This window comes from Rhynchophorus ferrugineus, unplaced genomic scaffold (assembly GCF_030347505.1).
Source record: "Rhynchophorus ferrugineus isolate W39M unplaced genomic scaffold, kcgeb_rfMv2 rfM7, whole genome shotgun sequence".
In the NCBI taxonomy this organism is placed as follows: Eukaryota; Metazoa; Arthropoda; class Insecta; order Coleoptera; family Curculionidae; genus Rhynchophorus; species Rhynchophorus ferrugineus.
Window position 1 is genome coordinate 14,249,409 of NW_027472586.1, and position 26,042 is coordinate 14,275,450.

At 34.3% G+C, this 26,042-nt stretch overlaps 1 protein-coding gene and 1 long non-coding RNA gene across 29 annotated transcripts in view; both read right to left on the reverse strand.

The window, feature by feature from the left end:
* CLIP-190 (Cytoplasmic linker protein 190) overlaps nucleotides 1–26,042 on the reverse strand; it is a 63,680-nt gene that overhangs the window by 23,700 nt on the left and 13,938 nt on the right. For 15 of the 28 annotated variants that reach the window (XM_076410136.1, XM_076410132.1, XM_076410135.1 and 12 more), the window contains exon 2: nucleotides 1,030–1,089. The exons of the other annotated variants lie outside the window; for them this stretch is intronic. In XM_076410136.1, the coding sequence (XP_076266251.1) occupies nucleotides 1,030–1,089 (60 nt within the window). The remainder of the gene's footprint in view (nucleotides 1–1,029; nucleotides 1,090–26,042) is intronic. 28 annotated transcript variants of the gene reach the window in all.
* On the reverse strand, nucleotides 12,197–16,171 carry LOC143199960 (uncharacterized). The gene is made up of 4 exons (XR_013006590.1): nucleotides 15,975–16,171; nucleotides 15,742–15,847; nucleotides 13,395–14,937; nucleotides 12,197–13,339 (listed from the first exon to the last, which is right to left on the reverse strand). It is a non-coding gene; the product is annotated as an uncharacterized LOC143199960 (long non-coding RNA).

A 26,042-nucleotide genomic window follows, 5' to 3' on the forward strand; every position in this document is an offset into this window, starting at 1 on the left:
GAATGGTTGATTCAGTTTTGTTTGAACTTACAGTGATAGGCACCAGCAGAGAGATAATACATACAACAAGAGGCCAGTGATGGATTAGCCAAATGAAGCAATTGCTTAGAAAGTCCTGACTTACTACAACGTCAAGCAAAAACATGGTCAGAATTTACGATCAAGTTCTGCCATGGTTTGGTGGGTTTAGCAAAGAATCATACATACGTGCTAAGAAGAGCAGTGTTGAAGAAGATGTTATTAATTTAAAAAAACAACTCGTCTTTGGATCTATCTATTCGTCTTTCGATCAATCTATTAGGAGATAGTTAATACTAACTGGAAAATCAGAATAGAAATACAGTGATGAACAAGAACTAAACGTAAAAAATAAATATGCTCTTTAATGTATCGGATTGGAAAAAATTAGATAAATAATTGTTGATTAGGATTATTTACATCATAGGTGGCGTGGAAAAGAGTTTAATGTACATATAATAAAACACAATCCTACCCTACAAACTACTATAACTGTAAGTCCTTCGACAATACATGCATTAGATGTACTATAATATTAAAATAAATTATATTTGATAACAGTATTTTTGTTTAATTATTTTATTTATATTAAAATTTTATTGTGTCAAAGCCAAAATGAATTAAATCAATTAAGAGTTGATGCGGCAACATTGCGACGCAACAAACTATTGTGGCTGTATAATCAACTGTAGTTTAAATCCTTCGATAATATATGCACTAGATGTACTAATTTATTTTCGTTACTATTTTGTTGTGTCACAGTCAAAATAAACAGAAACTTAAATTAGATACGGCAACACTGCGACGTCATACATTTTGATGACGTGTATTGGCTGTTTTATTGGAAAGACTATAGACAGTTGTGGTTAAAAACTAGTTATATGTTCCACGTAATCTTTAAATAAAAAAAGATTAAACTGATATTACGCCAGAGGGGAAACTTTCAATTACGGGATTACAGATTCCATCTACTCCATATACTCCATAGTTTCGCAACGCAGGACCACCTACCTGTAAGTTTATGACGTCCATACTCGTCAATCATCCTCCTTAAGGGATCGTCAGTTTCGTCTGCAAATAAATCAAATTCTATACGTGAAAATAATCAGAGGAACCGCAAGCGACCCGCAGTTCTTTGTGCGCGGCGATGCCAGGAAAAAAATGCGATTCGTATCACGACACAGGTTGGTGCTTTGACACCCACCCAGGCCAGCCTTTGTTTGTTTGATTTTTCGCATTGCTGAGGTGGATTAGGTTTTTCTTCTCGCCTCTGGGTGTGACGATTGTTTATATTAGTTCAAGGTTCCGCGGCATAACAGAAACCGTTGGTAGGATTCATCGATATTTTGAGAAAATATTAATAAAGTGTCTCGTTATTTAAATAATTAATAAGATTATGTCCACATGGAGGATGAATAACCGCTAATAAGTCACTATTTCAATAACAACATAATATATGATGAAACCAAGGTACAGTGGCATAATATTAAATATGTGGGTGTATAAATTAAATTTAAAGAATTTACAATTAACAGAATTACCATCGGGTATATTTGTAACAACCAACTTCATATTGAAGCACTGAAGACATTTGTCATTTCGTCGAAGTGTGAACAAAACATCTTTTCAGTTCGTTGAAAATTTCAGGATATGTACCGGGTAATCGCATTTGCGGGAAGTTTTACTCTTTTACTGCTCCATCGACTTCAATATGTGAATACTGGTAATCATTTTGGACAGCCAAAAAAAAAGTGAAAACGAGGATTTGAACCGCTTATTACTCCGTGTAAAACGCAAAAAGACAAAAATAGCAAAAAATAACACAAGAAACCCTTTCCAATCGCTTAAAGATCGTGAGAATGATCTAAAAGCTTGGATATTTTCTGCGCTATGAATTGACGCCAAGAGACATTGAAACGCATTTGGTTATGCGTTAAATGCTGCTTCGGAACGGTTTTTTGCATTGTGTTGTTACTGGTGATGAAAAGTGGATATTACAATAATACAAAGAGAATAAAATCATGGAGACCATCTGGTATGCATCAACATCAGCGGTAAAGCCGAATATCCATGGCTCTAAGCTAATGCTTTATATTCGGTGGGATCAGCTTGATATGGTATACTATGACTTACTAAAACGTACTGAAACCATCAATGGGAATCGCTATCGATCACAACTGATACTTTTAAGCCGAGTGCTGCGCGAAAAACTGCCCGAATACCAGCAAAGACACAACACTGTTATTTTTCAGCATGACAAAGCTCGACGTACTCTCCAGACCTTGCCCCTTCTGATTACTATTTATTCCGACATACGAGTCGTGACCTGTCTGAGCAGCGCTTTACTTCTTATGAAGACACCAAAAAATAGGCCGATTCGTGGATAGCATCAAAATATAGATCGCTCTTTCAAGATGGAATCCGTGAATTGATTTTTCACCATAAAGCTTCAAATTTAAAAAAAAAATTCCTTTAAAACTAATTCATATGGTTATATTGTACTTTAACTGTGTAACTCACACATTGTACTTTTTGTTTGTAAATGATAGAAGAACGATGTTTGAGATGTCATGAACATTACCATTTGGCAGAACACTGGATAGATATCGGCGATAATATTCAGTTCGATGAAGGTTTGAGAGTAATTGCGAAGAAACATCCAAAAGATTTTTAAAAAGCAAAACAATACCAACAAAGACAAAGGTTATAATAAGGCCTATCCTACCTGGCACAACATCCCCACGGTCTTTTAATTACTCAATGTACCATAAAACCATTTAAACAAATTTAAACGAAACATTTATCTAGGGATGTTGCATCTCTTGAGCTTCGCGTGCTGTTGTCCTTATACTCCTCTGACATTTTATAGTACGCTGATTTATTTCCTGTTTTTCTGTTCTCATGTTTAGATCTACATGTACTTATTGCTCATCCTTTTTAGAATATTGAGTATATTCTTTAAAACTTTTCTTTGTAATCTTTCCAATATTTCAATGTTACTGTTGCTCTCGTATTCCCAGATTGGTTTGATGATGGCTTTGTATACCATCATTTTGCACTCATTGATTAAGTGGCAACCCTTTACTACGGATTTTGCTGTCGAGTTGTTTACACTCGGTCCAGATATCTTCTGCCAGGTTAATCTACGACTCTCATTTTATTAGTTAAAGTCTCCTATCAATTCGATTTCTGTTGGTACTGGCCGACTCTGTTGTGAAATATCTAGAAAATTCTTGAAAACATTGGTGACAATAATTAAATATTATAAACCAGCATCACTTGATTCTCTTAATTACTTCGAGCGGAAACGAGATAATGGTACGCAAGCGAAATGCGTTCGAGAGATAGGTATTTAATCTACTAAATATTAAGTTACAGTATTTTTTATTGGGAATTGCTAAAAATAGCGCGTTGCAGCTGCATCTATTATTAATATAAGCACTAAGGCTAAAATTTCTCAGAAAATGAAAAACAATAAAACGTTGCTTTCACAGAAAAGAAAGAGTCCACATACGAAGCGGGTGACGAAACAGAATCACCTTGACGTTAGCTCTATTCGAGATAAAATTTATGAAATGTATGAAGACACTGAGTAGTTTTTTCGATATAAACATAATTTAACACAATCATTTCTGAAAAACTGTTAGTCTAGAAAGTATCCATAAAGAATTTAGGGATATACAGTACTTTGATAGATATAAGTCATCCCTTTATAAATTGTTAGGAAACATATGATTTAAATAAGGTCTAATGGAACTTCAAGACTTTGTAACATTGCATTGCATTGTATTGTATATTATTGTTAATCGGCAAATATAAATGAAATGTATGCGTATTAAAAGACAATACGCTGTAGATCAGGAGGCAAAAAATATGGTCACTGACTATTACTTCTTCCTTCCTATCATTGCGAATTTAATTCTATCGAACTGATATGTGGCGTGGCAAAGAATTACAACAATGGACATGAAGGTCGAAAGGGATATACGAAAAAGAACTGTTTGGACTTTTAGAAAGAGACATTGTCTACAATAATACCTTCGATTTGGATAAACACCATCAGACAGACAGAAGAAGAAATTGACAAATGGTGGAATCATGAACAATTATTGGATAGATTAGACATTAATAAGTCAGTAATTGACTTGAACAGTGATTCTGATAGCGAAAATGACAGTAACTGAATGAAACTTTTTCGTTGTGGCCGTATAGCCCAATGCTGATAATTACCAAGACAGATTGATAACTAAACTAACAACTAAAGACTAAAGATGAGTATATAATTAATATAGGATAACTGTAGAAAATTGTATTTTAGAGTGTGAAAGATTTGTGTAAATTATTCAGAATATACATGCATATTTTGTTAGAATGTATGAGAGGAGATAATGAATTAGATAATTAGATAGAAATAATATGAGGACTAATTGTTTTGCAGATATGGCAAATGACTTAGGGAGAATGCAGTGATTAAATCTAATTTTATCAAGAAAAATGTACACAATAATTTTAGAAGAATAAAAGAAATACAGTGATACTAAAATGACTTGACAAGGAAACACACCAATCAAGGAAACAAGAATTAAACGTAAAAAAGCAAATGCATTATTTGGATATGCGATTGATGATTAGGTAGATTAGGTCCCCCCTCAGGGATTAGTCCAGCGCCTAAAACTCAACCTTATAGGTGGCGTGGAAAAAAGTTAACCCTAACCTACAAACTATTATAGCTGTATAATTAACTGTAGTTTAAGTCCTTTGTTAATACATACAGCAGATGTTCTATAAAGTTAAAATAAATTATATTTGATAATAGTATATAGTCATAGCCAAAATGAACTAAAACTCATAGTTGATGCTCGTGCTGACGTCATAAATTTTGATGACGTACATCGGCTGTTTTATTGCTTGAATAAGAGGTGGTTTCCACGTCCAGCGTTAGATCGTTGATCTCAACCCAGTTTCTTCGCGTTTATGATAATTACGACACAAAAAGCCTCCGCCCAAACCGATCTCGTTCATTTCCTTCGAACGTTCGCGAAAATCACAATCGCAAACACCTGAGCGTCGCTCTTGTTTACCACATCGATAGTTCCGCAGTCGCTTACATCAATAAAACCTACCCACTCAATCTCGCACCACCTACTTGCCATCATCAGACCCGTTTTTTTATTGTTGTTGTCACGTGGGCGCCCAGTCCATAACAAGAAGTAAGGTCAGATTTGTTTTGATCGCGTTCCGTGAGTATTCCCTCTGGACGAATAGGGAAATACGGGAAGCTATGTCTAGGAAAAAATATTGAGGTGTTGAGGTTATTCACCATCCAGGTTTTGAGCATAGTCATTTGGGAAACTGCTGTTAAAACGTATTGAATCATTTATAAAATATCAGATTTTTAGTTTGGATTTCGAAACAACCACTACAAGTGCACACAGTAACAGGTCAATTGAAAAGTCCCCGGCCTACCATAGTAAAACACATTTTATTGCCTAAATTAGTTTCTTTTATTCAACATAATTCCCTTCAAGGGTGATACATACTGATTATAGCGACCCTCCAACTTTTCGATGCTATTTTTGTAGTACGATTTGTCATTTGCTTCAAAATAGCACGAAAATTTCCTTACCAGCGAGCATTCTTTTGAGACCTGTGAACAGGAAATAGTCGCTGGTGTCCAGATCTGGAGAATACGGTGAATAAGGAAGAAATTCGAAGCCCAATTCATGGATTTTTGCCATCATTTTCTCTGACTTGTGACACGGTCCATTGTGTTGGTCAAGCCGCACTTTCTTTTCCTTCAAATGCGGTTGTTTTTCGGCGATTTCGTTCTTCAAACGGTCCAATAACGCTATGTAATAGTCGCTGTTGATGATTCTTCCTTTTCCAAGGTAGTCAATGAAAATTATTCGATGCGCATCCCAAAATACCGACGCCATAATCTTGCTAGCCGACTGTTGCGTTTTCCCACGCTTTGGAGCTCGGAGTGAAATGATGGAGCCATGTTTCATCCATTGTCACATATCGACGCAAAAACTCGGGTTTATTATGTTTGATCATCTTCAAACACTGCTCCGAATCATCAACTCGTCGTTGTTTTTAGTAAAGAGTGAGCTCGCGTGGCACCCACTTTGCACAGATTTTTCTCATATCCAAATATTCGTGAATGATACGATGTACACGTTCAGTTGATATCTTTAGAGTGTCTGCGATTTCATTCAATTTCAATTTACGGTCATCCAAAATCTTTTTTTATTTTTGGATTTTTTAAATGTTTTCGTGGGTCAAAAACCTCTTTTGGACATCCACTGCGTTCACCGTATTCGGTGCTCCTTTCACCACGTCTAAACTTAGCATAACAATCCTTGATGGTTGATTTTCCTGGGGCAGTGGGGCAGGACACTCGGCATCAAGCCAAGTTTTTGCTTCAACTGTATTTTTTCCCTTCAAAAAGCAATATTTTATCAACACGCGAAAAATAAACAATATATTGTTATGACAAAGTTTTTTTTGCATTTTGGCAATACGTGCTTCCTCCAAGTTTGGAAACTGATTATGTAGTTGCTAGATATATAATATCTCTTCCCTGGGGGCAGTTGGTAACTGTTAATACCCACTGTTAATCAGACCCATCTATAGTAAATATTACATGAGTAGAATAGAAAAACAAAAAATATGGTAATTGTGATATAAATGATTATATCGACACAGTGAATCGTTGTATGTTTCTACAAGTCAATACTGCAAAAAGTATTAGCAATAAAAAAATTAGAAGTAGTAATTCATTTTATATTCCTATGCCAAAAAAGGCATATATTTTGTTATGTTTTTGTTATTGTGTATTTTAGGTTGAAAATATAATAGACTAAAAGATGAAGGAAAGAAAGAAAAGGAAAAGGAAGGAAGGAAAACCATTACTTAGTACGTTATATGGTTGAAATGTAATTTAATGTAATTTGAATCCATGGTTTGGTGGAATTTGAACACATGGTCAATTTGATAATTATTTTAAATTTAGATAAGTATCAAGGTGTTTACCAATTAATGCAATTAAATATGTGGTAATATGACCTTTTATTCTTTAAACATTTTTTTTATTGTTATTTTAGTTATTTACTTGATAAACATAATTGTTAGTAGTTTTGGTATAAATGTTTACCTTTAAAAAGTTTACCTAAAGTAGTTTACCTTTAAAAAACTTTCAATAATAAATGCATTTCTTATATATTTAATGCATTAATGTTGAAAGATAATACTAAAATGTATATTTATATATAATAATATAACCGAATTAAAAAAAAAATACTACTGAGCGTTGGTGTTCACGATGGCATGTCGATCATATTCGAGTGGAGCCGAACTGGTAAACTCTGCGGGCTTTTATATGTATGCTAGTATGCGCCCTCGCTATTTTTTTGAAAAACTAATAATTCTTCGTAGTGTGAATATCAAAGTATATTAGTATTCTATTAGTAGTCTATTTAAAATAACAGTGAACTCACGTCATCACGCTGTCGAATGTATTGCCTATCGCAGGCAGTAAATTCGTTTTACAATCAAACAGTATTATTACTTCACATTTTCTCAAACAGGATTGGTTTTATTCCTAGCGCAGAGTTAGTGTTTTCCTCCAATACCAAAGGCGACCACTACGTAGAAATGAATCATATCATGTTCTTGCTTTGGTTTAAAAATCCACTGTTGACTATCAGTTACTGTTATGGGGAATGCACCATATAATCGTACACTGGTGGAAAAAATACCCCCAGGTACATCAACAAAGGCTATAATTAAGGACTGGCTTGCAAAACATAAATTTTATAAGTTTGAAGTACGATTGTTAATTAGGTGGATTAGGCTTCCGGAGGATACCACTACATAAAAAAAAAACGCGCCTAGAACTGTTCCTTATAGATGGTGTGGAAAAGAATTCAATGTTAACATAATAAAACCCTACCTACTACAACGCTAGCCTACAAACTATTGTGACTATATAATTAACTGTAAAATGATATATAAAAAGACTGTAGGTATCTGAAGATCTCGATGTAGATAATTAGTCCTATAGTATTTGAGTGCACCCACAATACCTTTCAGGACTTTGTTCTGAAAAATTTGTATTTTATTTATGTTACTCTTTGCAGAACATCCCCATAATTGAACTCCGTATGTCCATATAGGTTTCAGTATTTGCTTATATAATAGAAATTTATTATGTACTGATAATTGTGATTTTCTTCCAATTAGCCAGTACATTTTCCTATATTTCAATTCCAGTTCTTTTCTTTTCTTCTTTATATGTTCCTTCCAGCGAAGTTTTGCATCGAGATTCATTCCAAGATATTTAGCGTTATTGCTATATGGAATGATAGCGTTATTTAATGTTTTGGGTGCTTGTACGGTCTGTTTATAGGTGAACTGTACATGTACAGACTTACTTTCATTAATGATACGAGACAGTAACGCTTTATTTCAATTGACTTTAGTCTCGCTTGATGATTTGAAACAGTAATTGGTGAAGTGACAGTGCTTTTATTTGTTAAAAGGTTGAACTTGGTTAAAGACCTTTAATTCTTGGTGAACTTTTATTAATATATTTGTAATTTAATTATGATAATTAAATGTTTTAGGGAAACGTTGTGTATGCTAACATATCCTTTTTCAATTAACGTTGATGGAGAATTTTACAATGATCTTGAATGAATCACGTTAGAATTTGCACAACTACTACTAGGAAATATAAGTTATATTGGGATACTAATACGGCCCTGTGTCTTCAAAGAAACGAGACACGATGTGTTTATGTCGACTGAACGGTATGATGAGTGAGACCTCTAGACATAGGTGTTTGGTTTATAATAGAATATATTTGACCTGGCAGTATGGTTTCTTATCGCTGCCACTTCTCTTCGTAAAATAAAATAGTTTTTAGTGTAAAAATGTATTTAAGGAAGATTTATTTGTTTATATAGTGTTTTGTGCTGGCCAGCTTGAATTTCATCAAATTTCATTTATTATTTTCTATTTCCTTATGGCTCTTGGTGGTATTTCCCTCATACGCATTGTACGTTAAGAGTTAGAAGTGAGTGCACAAAAGCGAGTATTGCTTATTTATACAAGATTTTGGCTTTACCCCAGCGAGGCCTACTAAACCTAGTGGCAGGATCTCGCGTGTCTGGTTCCCTTGATCTCATTGCACGTCCATTATTGTTAGTGTTACGGTCAAAGCGGGTATGTCGCGTGTTACCTTCACTTAGTACCGTGTGGACACGTCATGCTTCATCCGAGCTTGTCTATCATTGCAATTAATTATTGCTAATATCCATTGTATGTTATTTGTTGTCTATTCGTTGTATTTTATGATTGTCCGTCATTGTTATCGACTATTATAGACTACGATTGTTGCTAACTATCATAGTTATTCCGTCATTACTATTGACTACCACTGTCATTGTCCATTATATTATCATAACAAAACCATCCATTATGATTAGTACCATTACTTGTCGGGACATTTATTTATCGGTATTATTATTCATCAGTATTATGATCCCTCGGCATAATTAATTACCCCTAATATTATCTGCCAGTAGTATTAACTGAAGTGTATGTGTATTTTTAATTTCGCCCCTGTCATTGAAAATTGGTTGCTCAGGTACGTTTTCATTTGGTTTCCAGAGTTGTCAGAAAGACGGATTGCAGTAGCTCAGTTTCTCAGCCGTAGACTATTGGAATTTGGAGTCACCAACACTTCTGAAACCATTTTGTACAGAGTATGGAATTCCATACAGAAATTTGGATAACAACACTGCTGTTCCGGTCGTCAAAAAAGGCAAACTGGCGGACGAAGATACAGTCGATACTCATAAATAATGCCACTACAACTATAAACTGTCAGGATAAACTATCGTTTCCTTAGGGAGGAGATGTTATATCGTGTGACTGATACGACCCCTGTTTTTATGTTGACTGAATGGTTAATTGAATTGACATAGGTATCTAGACATAGGGGTTTGGTTCAACAAGTCGCCTCTTCTTTCCATAAAATAAAATAGTTTTCGAAGTAAAATAAAAATGATGTTCTTCCATCTTCAGTTATTGCTTTTTCCTGTTCCACTTCTCATTCTCATTCGTTCGGCCCAGAAAACTGTCTCAACATTTAAAGATATCGATAATAACTACAAGAAAATTCCACAGATATATTACATAGTTTAATAATAGCACTATAAAACAACAAGGTTTACAGTAAACCACATGTTATCATCCAAACTATTTCACTTTCTCTCAGATTAAAACAACAACAGAATAATCGTAAACTCATTGAATACTAAATCGAAGCGGCTCAAATGCCAAACACGTCCATTACCACATCGACATTATCATTGAACGTCTCAAGACTGCTCATGAATAAAAAATCATCGCTCGGTGGTATTCAACAGTTTCAACGAAAACAAAAAGCTGAACATGAATTGGGTCAAGTTCAGAACAAATAAAATCTGCGAAAATAATTCGCTCGGTGGCTTTCTTCGGCAACAAAAAAAAACGCACTATAATATTTGGACACGACAGCTGTTATTCGAGAAAGAAATGGGTCTTCCTAAACTGACATAGTGAGCGAATGGCGTCACTAGTTTATGTGGAACCGCGGTTTGTTTAAAGAATTAAATAACAAATTCCGTAAATGTCACGATAATTTTTATGTAAATTCTAGAAATAATGCTCAAAACATCGGTGTTATTTATATTCGAGATCTGACGACCATAAAATAACAAGACTGACACGGCAAGAAGATGGTAAAAATTCCACTATTAAAAAACAATACTGAAAATCTCTCTGTGTTATTTTTTTCTTTCTCAGCTTTAACGGTCTAAAGTACTGTTCCTCTTGGTGGAAATTTAATTTTGGGAAAAAAACAACAGTGGCATGGTGTCAAATTAAGCAACTAAATCGGCCCTTTTATTCAGTATTATTATCAGTCTCTTTATTGGAAAATTAATAGATTATTCCATAATCTTTATCTAACTTGAGAGTGTAAGAGTCTTTAACCTTCAGGCAATTTGTGGAGTGTGGAGTTTAAGCAATTGATTATCTCGATATATTTTTGTTCCTAACATAGTTATTTCTTGTTGAATGAGTTTCTCATCCCTAGTATTCTATCATTGTTTTACCATGCACAAAATAAACAAGTTACCTATGAAAGATGTTTTATGAGGGTTGCTATTTTGATATTTTGAATTTTGCCAAGTGTTGTTAGACTCCATTTGACGTTTCCAATTTTTGAGTTTGACTTTTATAACCATAACCATCTCCAGACCGTTTCGTCAATACGACAATAACTTGAAAACTTTATCTAAGTGAAATAATAGATTTCATTTGTGAACATTTTCGTGTCATTATTTCTTATTACTTTTGACGCTGTCAACTTACTTCGATTTTTCCCGATGAAGCCCTATCCTTGGCTATTGTGAAACGTTGGTATAACGAATTTAGTCATGGCAGCACTTCACTTAGGAACGAAAGTCGTGAGTGTAGTCCAAAACCACTTATGCTAGAAAACATTGATCCTGTGCCCGAAATGACATGGCAAACTTGAGCATTAGGATGTTTGGAAACATTTTATTATGTTGGATGCTGCATAATTTATCAAAAGCTCAAAAATATGCTCGTCTCAATTGGTATTAAGAAAGTTAAAAAATACAATCGCGGTGCATTAAAAGCTGTATATAACATTTACCTAGGTGACGCATCTTGGAACTATGCGTATTAGCCCCAGACGATCCACTGTATAGCCATTCCAAGACGAGACAAAAATGCGACAAGACTAGCGCATTTCAATTTGATTTATGAAAAATTTAATGTATTTTACTAGTTTAATTTGTTCTAAAAACTGAATCCTAACAAAATGGTAACGTATCTACCAAGTATTTACAACGGACGTTATTTATAATTGTTAACAGGATGACCAGTTAGAACCAAATGGTCTTTTGCGATGTCATTTCGGGTTCAGGATGGAAAAGTTTTTCGGGCGACAAAGACCCTGGGTTACGACTGGGATTGTCGTATTTGGTTTAACTACCGGGGTTTATGGATGGGTAGGGATTTGATCAGATTATCATCGTGTTCTATGGCGCCTACGGAGAACCTCACACTGAAACCATAGGACACTGAGTAACGCGCGGGCTTTTTTGTTGTTGTCTTTTTTTTTGTTGTTTTCAAGTTGTCTCTCAGAGGCGTTCCTGTACCACACCTATGCTCCGTAAAAGCAAACTGGACGGACAAGCATTTTGTACAGAGTCGCTCTCTGGGGTATTGGAAGCCCTATTTAAGATGGTATGTCACACCCACTCTGAAAATATACTGTATCTGCTATTCACCTTTTCTTGGAACCAATAGCCACTTATAAGGGTTCTTTCCTTCTCCAAATAAACTAGAAACCAGACGGCGGCGATGAAAGCGAAACTCTGACCTGCCAAACAGACCCAAAATACCGTCATAAAGCTATAAAAATGCAGATATAAAAATGGTATTTTGGGAAATGAATATAGGAATTTTATAAACATGAATTTTACGAACAACAATGGATAATAAAAATGTATTTATTCAAATATTGACCATTTGATTCTATACGCTTTATCAATTTATTAGACATTTTATAGATGCCATTTCAAAAGAACAGCTTCTCCTTTGAGTTAAACCATTCCCGTGCATGCCCCACCGATGCGAAAAGCCGGTAGACGGTTGGAGTTGGGTCTGAAGTAGTCTTGAGTACGATAGGTCCCGTAGAACTTCCCATCCGATGTTATGCTACAAAATGTGCATATTGACATTGACATTTTTCGATCAATGCACAGTTAAAATGGTCACAGGTACTTTATCCAATTAACCTGAATGAATATCTTTTAAACAAAACTCCGACATTCTCACTGTGTGTACTAACTAACTGTAGAATTTCCGAACTTATTCAAATAAATACATTTATATTTCACTGTATGGTTATAACCGAACAAGTGTTGAAAAAATTAAATCTTACGAAGAGAAAAAAAATGCTCAGCTATATTCTTGGACGTAGCGCAAGCCCTTGATAAAGTACGACATAAAGGACTAACGTATAAACTCCATAAATTGTTGCCGAGCCAATACCTCAAACTCTTAAACACCTATATCCCAGCCAGGGTATTTAGAGTTAAACAAGAAGAAGATTACTCAACAATGAAAGAAAGCAGGTGTACGCAAAGCAGTATTTTGGGTCCGGTTGTTCACCTACTCTATACAAATGATATACCACAAATAGAAAATGTTACTATAGCTAAATTTACTGATGGGACTGTGATATTTGCAATAGCGAAGAAGTCACCAGAAAATTACAACACGCAAACAACAACATAAATAAGTGGACTCAGATATGGAGAATAAAAGCAACTAGAGTAAATCAATGCATATTAATTTCACCTACTTCCAAACTGTTGATATACCAATAAATACTAATAATACTATTACCTACAGTAACAATGCAATGTAAGTATCTAGGGATGAATCTTAAACGAAAACCTCGAACCAAGAACTCGAATTAAAATTCAAAAAATCTCTACATAATCAGTTGCTAATATACAAGTAGATACTAAAACCTATATGGACATATGGAATTCAGATAAGGGAATGTTGTGCAATCGATATTTCGATATCAACAAAATACTAAGCATTTCAGAAAATAAAGTGCATCCAGATCCTACAGGAACAGTTATAGTTACATCGAGACCTTCGTATTCCAACTGTTATAAAGGAAACTAAGAGATTCGCAATAAGGCATGAGGAAAGACTCCACTCCTATGTAAACACCGATGTGCTGCAATTCTTGGACAACCGTGAACTAGGACGCAGATTCAAGAGAACCAAACCATGTGATCTTCTATAGTTGTGTACAGAAGTGCACTAAATGGTAAAAATACTAAAAAGTTCTATTAACATTTATTTTATTTCATTACAGACTAAGGAAGGATCAATATCCTACCTAGTTTCATACCTAGTTTTAAGTTAATGTAGAGAAAGATTGTAAGTTAGTCGACAACAACTAGTAATAGTATATTAATAAATTTTAAAAAATATAATATAATTAATTGTATAAAGTAATGTGCATTATTTATAAAAAAAAGGATAGAATTGTATTTGCGCACTAAATGAAATCGACTTCCTAAAATCCTAGATTTATTCATTTCGTTCTCCGAAAACAAATCTTCCTAACCGATTGCATAAACAACGTTTCCTTTACCACAACATCAACAGGTAGCCCATTTAATATTGCATCACGTAAACTGGTCATAAAAGTTAAAAATAACCGACGTTGCGCAACAGAACGAAAGAAAAACCCACGAAACAATGGAGAAATCCTTGGAGACCGTACAACTATTTCGTTGCATCTGACATGAATGGCATGATCGTTCTAACTAAAGATAACGATTGTTTCACGCTTATTGGACACCGCGAACCCATCGCCACCGTCACTTTAAATTGCACATTATATTAGATGGGTGTCTCTTAATTATTGCAAATTGATTATTGTATCGATCAGATTCGGTCTATGCGCGTCTGTAATTTGGCGATTTAAAATTGGATCCATTAATTCTACCTTGATATGAAGCTTGTTAACGGGCCTAAGGACCCTAAAAATTAAAGGCTTGCTCGGTATAAATCATTTTACGCGACTATGGTCCATTAGAGATTTACATTATTCAAATTAGTGTTCGAACAATGACAAATGTTCATATCCTGCTGCACCTGCATTAATTTTATGTTCTATATTAATGTTTTTATCTGTACAAGGCGTGTTCCAAAGTATTAGGTGCTTTCATGTATTTTGTTTAGCGATCTCTATTGGTGATCATGCGAACAGGTTTTTTTTAAATGTATGTTCGCCGATTATTCCGCCTCACCTGGAGCAAATACAATTATGGTTGAAGACATGGCGCATTAAAGCCAATGAATCAAAATCCACGCATATAACGTTTACCCTGCGTAGAAGAACATGTCCCCGGTAAATATCAATCATCGTCAACTCCCCCAAGCAGAGCATGTTAAATATCTTGGTATGCATTTAGATCGACGCCTAACCTGGAAGAAGCACATACTCTCTAAACGGAAACAACTAGGACTAAAATTATATCAAATGTATTGGCTCATTGGGCGCAAATCCAAATTATCATTAGATAACAAGGTATTGCTGTATGAGTCTATACTCAAGCCCATTTGGACATATGGAATTCAACTATGGGGTACCGCTAGCAAATCTAATATATCCATCATTCAACGGTTCCAAAATAAGGTGTTGCGTGCCATTGTTGATGCTCCGTACTATATTTCAAATAAAGTGATACAACGCGATATTCCTCTAGAACCTATAACGAGTGTAATCCAACGTGTTTGTGTGTACTTCGAAAGAGTGTCAGTGCATCCCAATGTACTCGCTAATCAGCTAAATATGCGACGTGATAGTGAAGTGCGTAGACTAAAACGTTTAACACCACCTGATCTGATTACTGGACATATGTAGAGTTTAGAATAAGCATTAGAATAAGACTAATTAATTAAGATAATATCTTATACAGAAGATTGCTTAATGAAGTGATTTTCTACATGCCATGTATATATAATATAAACAGAAACAATACTTATTGCCAATAGGGCAGATTGTGGACTCACGAAGAGTAATAAAAAAAATATATATTATTCCGCCCATTATGGACCGATCTTCAAAATCCTTTTTTTATTCGAAAGAGTGCACTTCCGAGGTGGTCCCATTGGATCTGTTGGGGGAAAAGGGGGGGAATCGAGAGAAACGCTCAAATTTCAAAAGCACGTACAAAGTTTCCACATATTTTTATCTAAAATAATCAGATATTTGGGTATAATGTTATTGCTGAACTGATCTGACGAAAAATCGAAAGTAGTTCAGTCTAAAAGTTTACTTTTTAAGCACTAACCATATCAACCCACTGTTTATATGGTGTAATGGTTGGAACGTTGAGCTCACAGGTCGCCGATTCTATTCCTAATATATTTTTTTGTTCTAGTTTGATTGGAACATTTGTGAAATCATCTAGACTAGGTAGGGGACCCCGGGCCCTCAAACGTATCTTTGTTCTCAATTATTGTTTCTTTATTCATATTTTTCCTCATAAGGGCTGTACTTTTACTATAGCATATATGATCCCGTAGAAATATTGTAGACTGCTTCTATGGTGTAATGATTAAAGCGTCTAGCTCGCAAACGGAGGTCGCGGGTTCGATTCCCAGACAATAACTTTTTGTTGTTGTTTAGTTAGAATATTTGTCAAATCACCTAGCCTAGGTAGTGGACCCCGGGGCTTGAAGAGCTCCTTATTTTCAATCAATGTTTCTTTATTGCTATTTTTCCTTAAATGCTCTGTACTTTTACTTGGCCTACCCATTGCAATATTAAATAATATAACTGCGTAATTTATTGAAAAATATCTAACACTAAAAAGAGTCGGTCGGAGTCCAAACAATACAAAAATTATAATATAATTTTGTGACATATATTAAAAATTAAATTACCAACCAAACAAATCTATATTAATATTACTATTTGGGTTCGGCACCGACTTCAAAGTAGTCAGTTGGTGGTAATTAAAATAATATTGTACATAGATAAATAGGTTTAGGTAGGTATTCAGCTAAATTGTGTGTATATAGTAGAAAATAAAATACGCGTAGTAGATAGGTTAAATAAGGTTTTTGTTTATTTTTATTTAGTTATTACAATTATTATGTACATATTTTATCTTAAAATGTTTTTTGTTTGTGTTAAAAATATAAATTTCATTATTTTTTAATTTCTAGTGACTTCCCTATTTATTTTTTGAAGTCGGTTAAATTTCTTTGTCAAAAATCTTATAGGCACTTATAGTGAAGCTGTTCCGTCATATCCCGATTGTCGGTTTTGGATTCCACGATAAAAAAAAACAAAATAATTTGATGTCAATGACAAAAGACGATCTGGAATACCAAAAAAGTTCCATGATAATGAATGCAGACTTATTGTAATTCGAAACTGTCGGATTCCAACTGTTATAGAGGAAATTAAAAGATTCGCAATAAGACATGTGTGATCTTTTGTAGTTGTAGTTATAATGAAATGTACTGGTACTGGTGTATGTACTGGTAATGGTAAAAACACTGAAAACTGTTTTTATGTGTTGTTTTATGTGCAGGCAAATGCGACAAAAATTAAATCAAATAATTTTTAAACTATTATCTTCTGATAGTCATAACATATCAACTATCTCACCCAACTTTATATTATCAACATAACTAAAGAAACGTTTTTTCACTAAAATTAAACCAACCTTGTAAACTAATAGATGGAGCTAATGGAGTTTATTGCTATCCGAAAATCATATGGATCCGTCAAGGGTTGTGTCATGTATGTATCACACCAAATTTGCTAGTGTGTCTATTTATCTAATGTAAAAAATGTTTTCTTTATAAACATGTTATAAATTATAGTCAGCAAAATAAAGCGAAACGTAGTTCAACATCATTATAAAATTAGACAAATTGGACCTGATGCGGACAAAAACCGAAAATCAAAAATCAGATGCAAGTCATAATATAATTATTTAATACCCTATATACCATATCTTTAGGGTACGTCACATCATCGCCCAACCAAAAGATTATCGATCCGGAAGTACTTTAATTTACTGACTGTTCATCACGCCCTAACCAGATTCCCCAAAATGTAATCTTTCTCAAAACTGATACAGCTTGGAGGATATAAATAATATCTACCAAATATGCAACAATATCCAATGCTTTTGAGAGAAAACATCAAGGAAAACACCAAGATAATATAACCAAAGACAAGGGCTATAAAACCGACCCTATCTGGCGCACCATTCTGGTTTCTTAATTAACATATTCAATAGATCACGAAAAACAAGGTTCTAATAGGCTGATCGTTGGTTAAAAGAGTACAAGTATCAGAACTGCTGCCCTGAAGATGTAATCTGCAACGATCGCGAAACGTTGGCTAGTTTTAGTCACCAAATTCGGTTCCATTCCGCAAATTTATAATTCGTAACAGAAGTTGTACCATTAAAATCGTCGTAAATCTTAAAATGAACGTCAAATTGTTATGCATCCTTTTTTTTCGTAGTTTAGAGTTTAGGTAGTGGCTTCATCTATATATCAGATACGAGACTTATTGAGTGAAGTGATTGCTTTAAGCTATAAACTCTTAATTCCTGTGTACGTCGATTTTGTTTTTGAATCATGAAGCAAACATTTCTAAATTATCTGTCAACACAATGATTATACTATTAATGTGGATCAGTTATACTTAATCAAATAATATTTCCCTATAGGAGCCTCTCGATTTTTTATCAGGTTTATCGCCTCGGATTAAACGTTGTTAAATACTTTTGCAAATATGTAATCGTTTTTAATCCCTAATAATTACAAATTGTATGACTCTCATATCTTTAAAATGTACCTTATACATTTCAACTAATAAAGAATAACATGTTATCGTTGAGTTTATAATGTTTAAAAATTATCTGACATGGTTGAACAACTTCCTGAAGTGGTTATCACTTTGTTGACTAAAAGCTAATTTGAAAAAACTTGATCCAATAAGTTATTCAACTCTTGCACAGTTTAAAAGCTCTCAACCAGATGACTGCACGAATATTATCGAAGTAAGACTTATGCGATTATATCAATATTTTCTCCTGGATGAAATTGGATTCTTGGTTTTTTGGAAATGTTTTCGAAATTCAAAAAATAGAAATCACAAAATGCAAAATCTGGCAAATCAGACAGATGTCTTAGAACCGCAATTTGAATTTCAGCTAAATATTTCTTATATATCTGCTTATATTTCAGCGCCATCTTGGTTATGTGACGTTTATCTATAATACTATTATAAAGTCAATTTGGACCTATGGGGTGCAAATATGGGGTTGCACTAAAAATTCAAATCAACTAGTCATACAACGCTGTCAAAACAAGATTCTTCGATTGATTACCAATGCCTATCGCTATGTAACCAATGAAGAACTGCACGATGACCTGGAAATCAAATGGATTTGCGAAGCTATCCAAGATTTCGCCTTGAAACACGAAAGAAGATTACTAAATCACACTAACGTGAAAGCAGTACAACTGCTGGACAGCGCGCAGGATGTCAGGAGATTGAAGCGAACAAAACCATACGAACTTATATAAAGTATATACATTTACTGTAAACTACAGCTATAAGTTAATAATTAATAAATAATTATAACTTTATAATTGAGGAATACATACTGATGTATTTATTTTCTCGCACTCGTCTTGCTTGTTAATTAATCCAAGTACATAGGAAAAGTAGTAATAAATTAATTGTAAATTAAGATTGTACTAAGCGTATCTAATAAAGATGTTATAAAAAAATTTTAATCAGTTTGTCTCCTTTTTGCCAATTCTACTTACAATTTGACGGCGTCCAGAACTGAAGATGTAATTGAAAGTTTGTTGATAAATCTTGACATTTTTTAAAATATTCATATTTTTTAATATATTAAATAACAAATACTTAAACAAACTTGACTTCAGTAGTTGTCTTGAGTTTGAATACCAGGAGAAAGGTAATTTTTGTTCTGACATATTTTTCAATATATCAATATTTTTTGTGTATAACAGAGTTGTAACCTAGTTACAATTCTTTATATTTCCTTTAAAATTATAATTATAGGGATAAAATTATATAGATAAAATTAGTTGGCTTGTCTTTTCAAGACATTTCGATGTTAAAGATGAATATCAATCTATAATCGTTGAAAAAGTCGATACAATTCTGAAAAATGTTAAGACAGGTGGTTATATTTACAATATTTACAATTACAGGTGGTTTATATTCGCAATACGCTATGGAACTAAATATCAGCAAAAAAGAAGTTCTGAATCATCTACGTAAGACTGGATATCAAAAGAAGCTCGATACTTGGGTTCCACATGAATTAATAGTTAAAAATATAAGGGACCGAGTTTCCTTTTGTAAATTGCAGCTGAAATATTAAATTCTTACAAAAAAAAACACAGCCAAAATTGAACAATAAGATTCATCATTCAAAATTGAGAGACATATGCAGGGAAGTTTTAAAGCATTCCCTATATAGTCTAGACCTTGTCCCGTCCGACTATCATTGGTTCCGGTATCTGCAAAACTCTTCAGGGTGTAAAGTTACCTCCAATAGAGGCTTGTGAAAATCACTTAGTTTAGTTCTTCACCCAGTAATCTTAGACATTCTGCATTGACGGAACTACAATCAATCAAAACGACACATATATTACTGATTAGTGTTTAAGCAGCGTTGCCAACTTGTGGAAAATTATCCATGGAATCTCATGTTGATTGGGAATTTGCATTATGCGCGGAAATTGCGGAGATTTTGACATACCATCGTAAATATAGAACTCCAACTTCTTAAAATAAATTTGAGGAGAATTTATGTGGAATCAGCAACGTTTTCTCCCCAATTTGGACAATTTATCTTGGATTACTGGGGAATTTGATAAACTGGCGCTGGCAACTCTGTGTTTGCGATATATATGAAGAAATTCGCGTTGAAAAACGTGTTTTGAAGAACAACGTGGAACTACTTTCTTCCCAACCGATTATTTTCAATAACATTTGAAAAACGAAACAACAAGCCAATCAAGAACTGATACTAATGCAGTCTGATAAACAGTTCCTCAAAGTCAACGAAAGGCGCCCAGTAATTGTTGGCTGGCGCCGCCGTATGACCTCGACATCTTCCAAAAGCTGGTTGAACCAGTTCGGAATGCGCGTTCGCCGCTATAATAGCCGACAATAAAAAAAAGGGACTCCGTACAAGAATGACTCTCGCGAGCTAAACGCCAGAGTTGGGATTCGATTTGTAAATTGACGAAAATATAGTGGGCGAGTCGGGCCGTTTAGGTCTCGTTATTCGACGTATATTACGCGGAAGATTACAATTGGCCCGGTAATGTTGTAAAGATGAAAGCCACGCGCTTCGAAATTGGGGAAATAGATTATATCGTTGAACAAACTATATACGACATAATACTACAGTCATTTGGAGACCAATTGTCACGAATCAAGAGCGTCATGACGTATTTTTGTTGTTTTATCGAACGACAAGGATGTATCATTAGTTTTTGAATTATAGCCTTTTGAGTGAAGCAACTTCTGTTAATGTGATAAAATTGATAAAAACGAATTTCGCGTGTTGATAAAATATTGCTTTTTGAAGGGAAAAAATACAGTTGAAGCAAAAACTTGGCTTGATGCCAAGTTTCCGGACACTGCCCCAGGAAAATCAACCATCAAGGATTGGTATGCTAAGTTAAGACGTGGTGAAAGAAGCACCGAAGACGGTGGACGTAGTGGACGCCCAAAAGAGGTTCTTACCGACGAAAACATTGAAAATTGAAATTGAATGAAATAGCAGACACTCTAAAAATGTCAACTGAACGTGTACATCATATCATTCACGAATATTTGAGTATGAGAAAGCTCTGTGCAAAGTGCCACCGCTCGAGCTCACTTTTGACCAAAAACAATGACGAGTTGATGATTCGGAGCAGCGTTTGAAGATGATCAAGCGTAATAAACCCGAGTTTTTGCGTCGGTATGTGACAATGGATGAAACATGGTTCCATCATTTCACTCCGAAATCCAATCGACAGTCATCCTGGTGGACTGTACCATGTGTGTCCCACTGATAGTTGGACGGGGCAAGGTCTGGAGAGGAAGGCGGGTACGATAATCTATCTCATCCAAGTGCATGAGACGGTGCCATTCTGAACGTCAATGCATGGTTTAAATTGATCATTTGTTGTCAGTAGCAACCACTATTAATTGTTTAGTCAGATTTCAACGGTTCGTAATACACCGCGCCACTTTGGTTCCGCCAAACACAGAGCAGTTGTCTTACGACCAAAACGATTTGGCCTTGGATTCAATCGGCCGACTTCGTCGGGTGATAACCATGATTTTTTGCGCTTAGTGCTTTCAAAATAAGTCCACTTTTAATCATCCGTTACTTTTCGATGCAGAAATTACTTCCGATCATACCTCTAAAGCAGCATTTTACAGACGATTTTTCAATTTTCCATTTGCCTGTCAGTCAATTGAGGTGGAACCTATCTTCTCATGTTTTGGGTTTTCTCCATTGCTCGTAATCGGTAACTAATCGTTTCTTGGGCCACATTTAACACTTCTGCCTACTGTTTTTGAGTTTGGGTTGGGTCTTCATCCAATAACTATTGCAGTTTCGCATCTTCGTCTTTTGTCTTGCTCATCGAAGTCACCGTAAGTGTGTACCAGCAAGCGGTGACTTTCAGCGGCATGTTTTTCACGCACGAAACTTGGCATTTTCAAAAAGGTATAAATCTATGGCGGTGTGACTTTCGTAAAATATAACATGTACATCTTTGAAGCTTGATGCAGAATAAAATGGCATATGTTCAAATCATAACATTGTATATTTAAGCCAGCGATTACAAAGGAAAAACCGGCAATGACTTTCCGGTACACCAGGTATATATTATTCAACAAAAAGTGCTATACTTCTAACAACCTTTTAACTCAATACATTTAGTTCAGGATTATTTCAATTTTTGTTTTCCATCCATACAATAGGGTGTTCAAGGCTCCCAAAATAAGCGATTGTTTCAGTGATGGCCTCTTTATTCGACCCAAATATCTTATCACTCAACCATTTCTCCAGGTTTGGAAACAGGAAAACAGTCGCAAAGGGCAAATCTGGAAAATATGATATACGTCCCTTGGACTATGGTGTTTTGCGAAAACGACGTTAAAACTTATTCGAAAGAGGTCACACAGTTGCGCTGTAATTCTGTAATCTCACTCTAGTACTATAGTAATATCGTCATTTTTGGTTGTTTATTTGTTAAAAATTACCGTCGGTATGAATAATACTCATTTATTTGTGGTTGCTTTGTAATAAAATCTTTATCTTTCGTATATATTGTATCGTTAAACATTAATAATAACATAAATAATACAGTAAATATTCGTAAATTTTAATATGGAAAAAAACAACTACGCGTAATTTTTTCGTATAAGTTCTAAATGGTATACAAAACAACAAATGTTAACCGTAACTACAACAGTAGAAATATAAAAAAAGTATAAAAATATTCTAAAGTGGCTGGACTTATTTTGTAGAACAAAAGCTTCTATTCTGAATCGGATTGTAGTGTAGCGAGCGCTACGACCCTTTGCCACCATACTACCCCCTTCCCTTGTAACAGTACCACTTCCACAGCGCTACCGTACTTCCCTTACCTAACATAATATCCTGTCCATTCTCCCGTCGACCACATGTATCACTCAATATCGAAATAAACAAGTATTTATCCAACCAGTTCACGTGCAAATTCTTTCCACAAAATGGTAGTGAATGTTCGGACAAACAATCGCATCATGGTTGAACTACGACAAAGCTCCACAACACTGTCCAAAGTTACCTGGCCTGATAATAAGATAGGTACAGATAAGAAAGAACAGATAATAAGTAGTAACTGATGCCTAAAAAAAGTAAACTGAATCTTTAAAAGTTGTGGCTTAAGTTCTCACCCCCGACGCCTAACTTGGAAGAAGCACTTACTTGCTACATGAAAAGAACTTGGACTTGAACTAAGTTGAATATACTGGTTTGTCGGACGCAAATCGAAGTTATCGTTGGCTGTACATATTAATACTTAGATTCACACAAATCTGGTCCTACAAAAGCCTGGGGTACAGCTAGCAAATCTAATATAGGTATCATTCAACTGTTCCAAAACAAAGTGTTGTGTGCCATCGATGCTCCATACTGTGTCTTTAATGAAGTGAAATAGCCCGATAACCTTCTGGAACCCATAACGAGTATAATTCAAAATGTTAGTGTTAAGTACTTGGAAGAGTGTCAATGCACCCTAATGTACTTTGCCGATCAGCTAAATATGCGTAATCGCAGTGAAATATATAGACTAATATGTTTGCTACTATCCGATCTGATTAATAGACAGATATACGCCTATTAATCCTTATTAAATTCAAATTCAATCTGCCAAAACACAAAAAGCACTCACATTGATACGCCTTTCGCTAAAAAATCTATGATTCTTCGAAATAATGTGGCTACAAATTAATAACGTTACAAATAGAATCTGAGCCATTTTTACTGCAACAGGTGTAGCTATAATCTAACATAAGTAAATGCAATGGGTCTATTGTTTTCTGCTTCTGTATATTTAAAAACGTCGCATATACCATAAGCAACATATTTTTGAATACCTGTATTTAACTAGTACGAACATAATCAGCTTTAAATTTATGTCATACGTTATAAAATGTATAAAAGGTTACCAAAATTTTACAAAAGATTTTAATTTTCCCGCACTTGTGCGGTAAACTATAGGCAACGAAAAAAAACAATAGCACTAGATTAGTAAACATTGAACACAACACGTTTTCACTGTTCAAAAAAAATTCAAAAATAATAAAAAATTGCCGAGCACGATTCGCAAATTTCGTACAAAATGTGGCCGGAATATTGATTTCATTTCGTCAACTGTAAATCTATTTAATTCAAATGTTTCGTAAAGCTTGAGACACCCTATAATCTTGTAGTTTTACCAACTATATAATTGATTAAATTAAGTTGTATTTCGATTCCTGGAAAATGGGCCAATTTGAGATGATATGAAAATTTTCCAGAACTATGTAATAGTTGATATTGATATTGCTAATCGCGTCCATAACAGTTTAAACATTGAAGAATACAATAACTAGAACTATATGTTATCTTTCCCGAAAACTCGATTTTCCTTATCGATCTGCTTTAGTGTAATGTTTTAACTCTGAACTATGAAAAAAAAACTGTCTATGTCATCCCCTGTTTCGCATTTAAATATAAGATTCCACTAATTCCATTCCATTAACAAATTCCACCAATAAAAAGAAGAGAACACTAGCCCCAACTTATTTGAACGAACGGTTTCTATGCATTTGATAAAAAGCGCTATGAGCAACCGCAATATATCGTAAAATTCGAATCGAGACGATTGAAATGAGAATTGAACAAAAGCCATTAGTGGTTATCACCAGCAAAATTGCAACAGCAATCGGAAATGCAACAAAATCACTAGGATATGGATACAAAACAACCCAAAAGCACTTTTCATTGTTCAGCAATATGGTGCCAAAATAATGGGAAAACTACCACTTTAGTGACACAATTACACAGTAGTAAAGCCCAGCTTAAAGCTTTGAACTCCATCTGATAAGATCCTGATTGTAACTTCAACACAAAGTACTGTCTTATGAATGTCTTCGTCTTATGTTCCCTCAAAATATGCAGTATAAAACCCTGTTACTCTTTATTAGTATACAAAAAAATTTAAATGAAAAAAATCAGAATCCTTCCAGAAAATCTTATTAACCTATAATCATTCTAAGCAACTGTATCTGTTAATTAACAGCAAAAAAACAGTATATAAAATATACCAATAAAAAGAAAATATAAATAATAACATACAAGAATCTAAATCATACTGAAATTTTCACAAAATACATAATGTCCGAAATATTATCACCCTAAAAAAAGTGATATACGAATATGGAAAAACAAAAAAGACCCAAAAGGGTTTTTGCACTTTTGACAACGTGCTGCCAGGAAAACAGTAGTAAAGTTTACATTAAAGCTTTGAACTGGATCTGATATATCTTCAGTATAGAAATATTCCTGAAGTTTGTTAACAAAAAAACAAACAAATCAAACAAACTTTCGCCTAACTGATATTCGGGAGGAGATACAACAATTCTTTCCCACCGAAAATATGCAGCATAAAACCCTGTTACTCTTTATTAGTATACAAAAAAATTTAAATGAAAAAAATCAGAATCCTTCCAGAAAATCTTATTAACCTATAATCATTCTAAGCAACTGTATCTGTTAATTAACAGCAAAAAAACA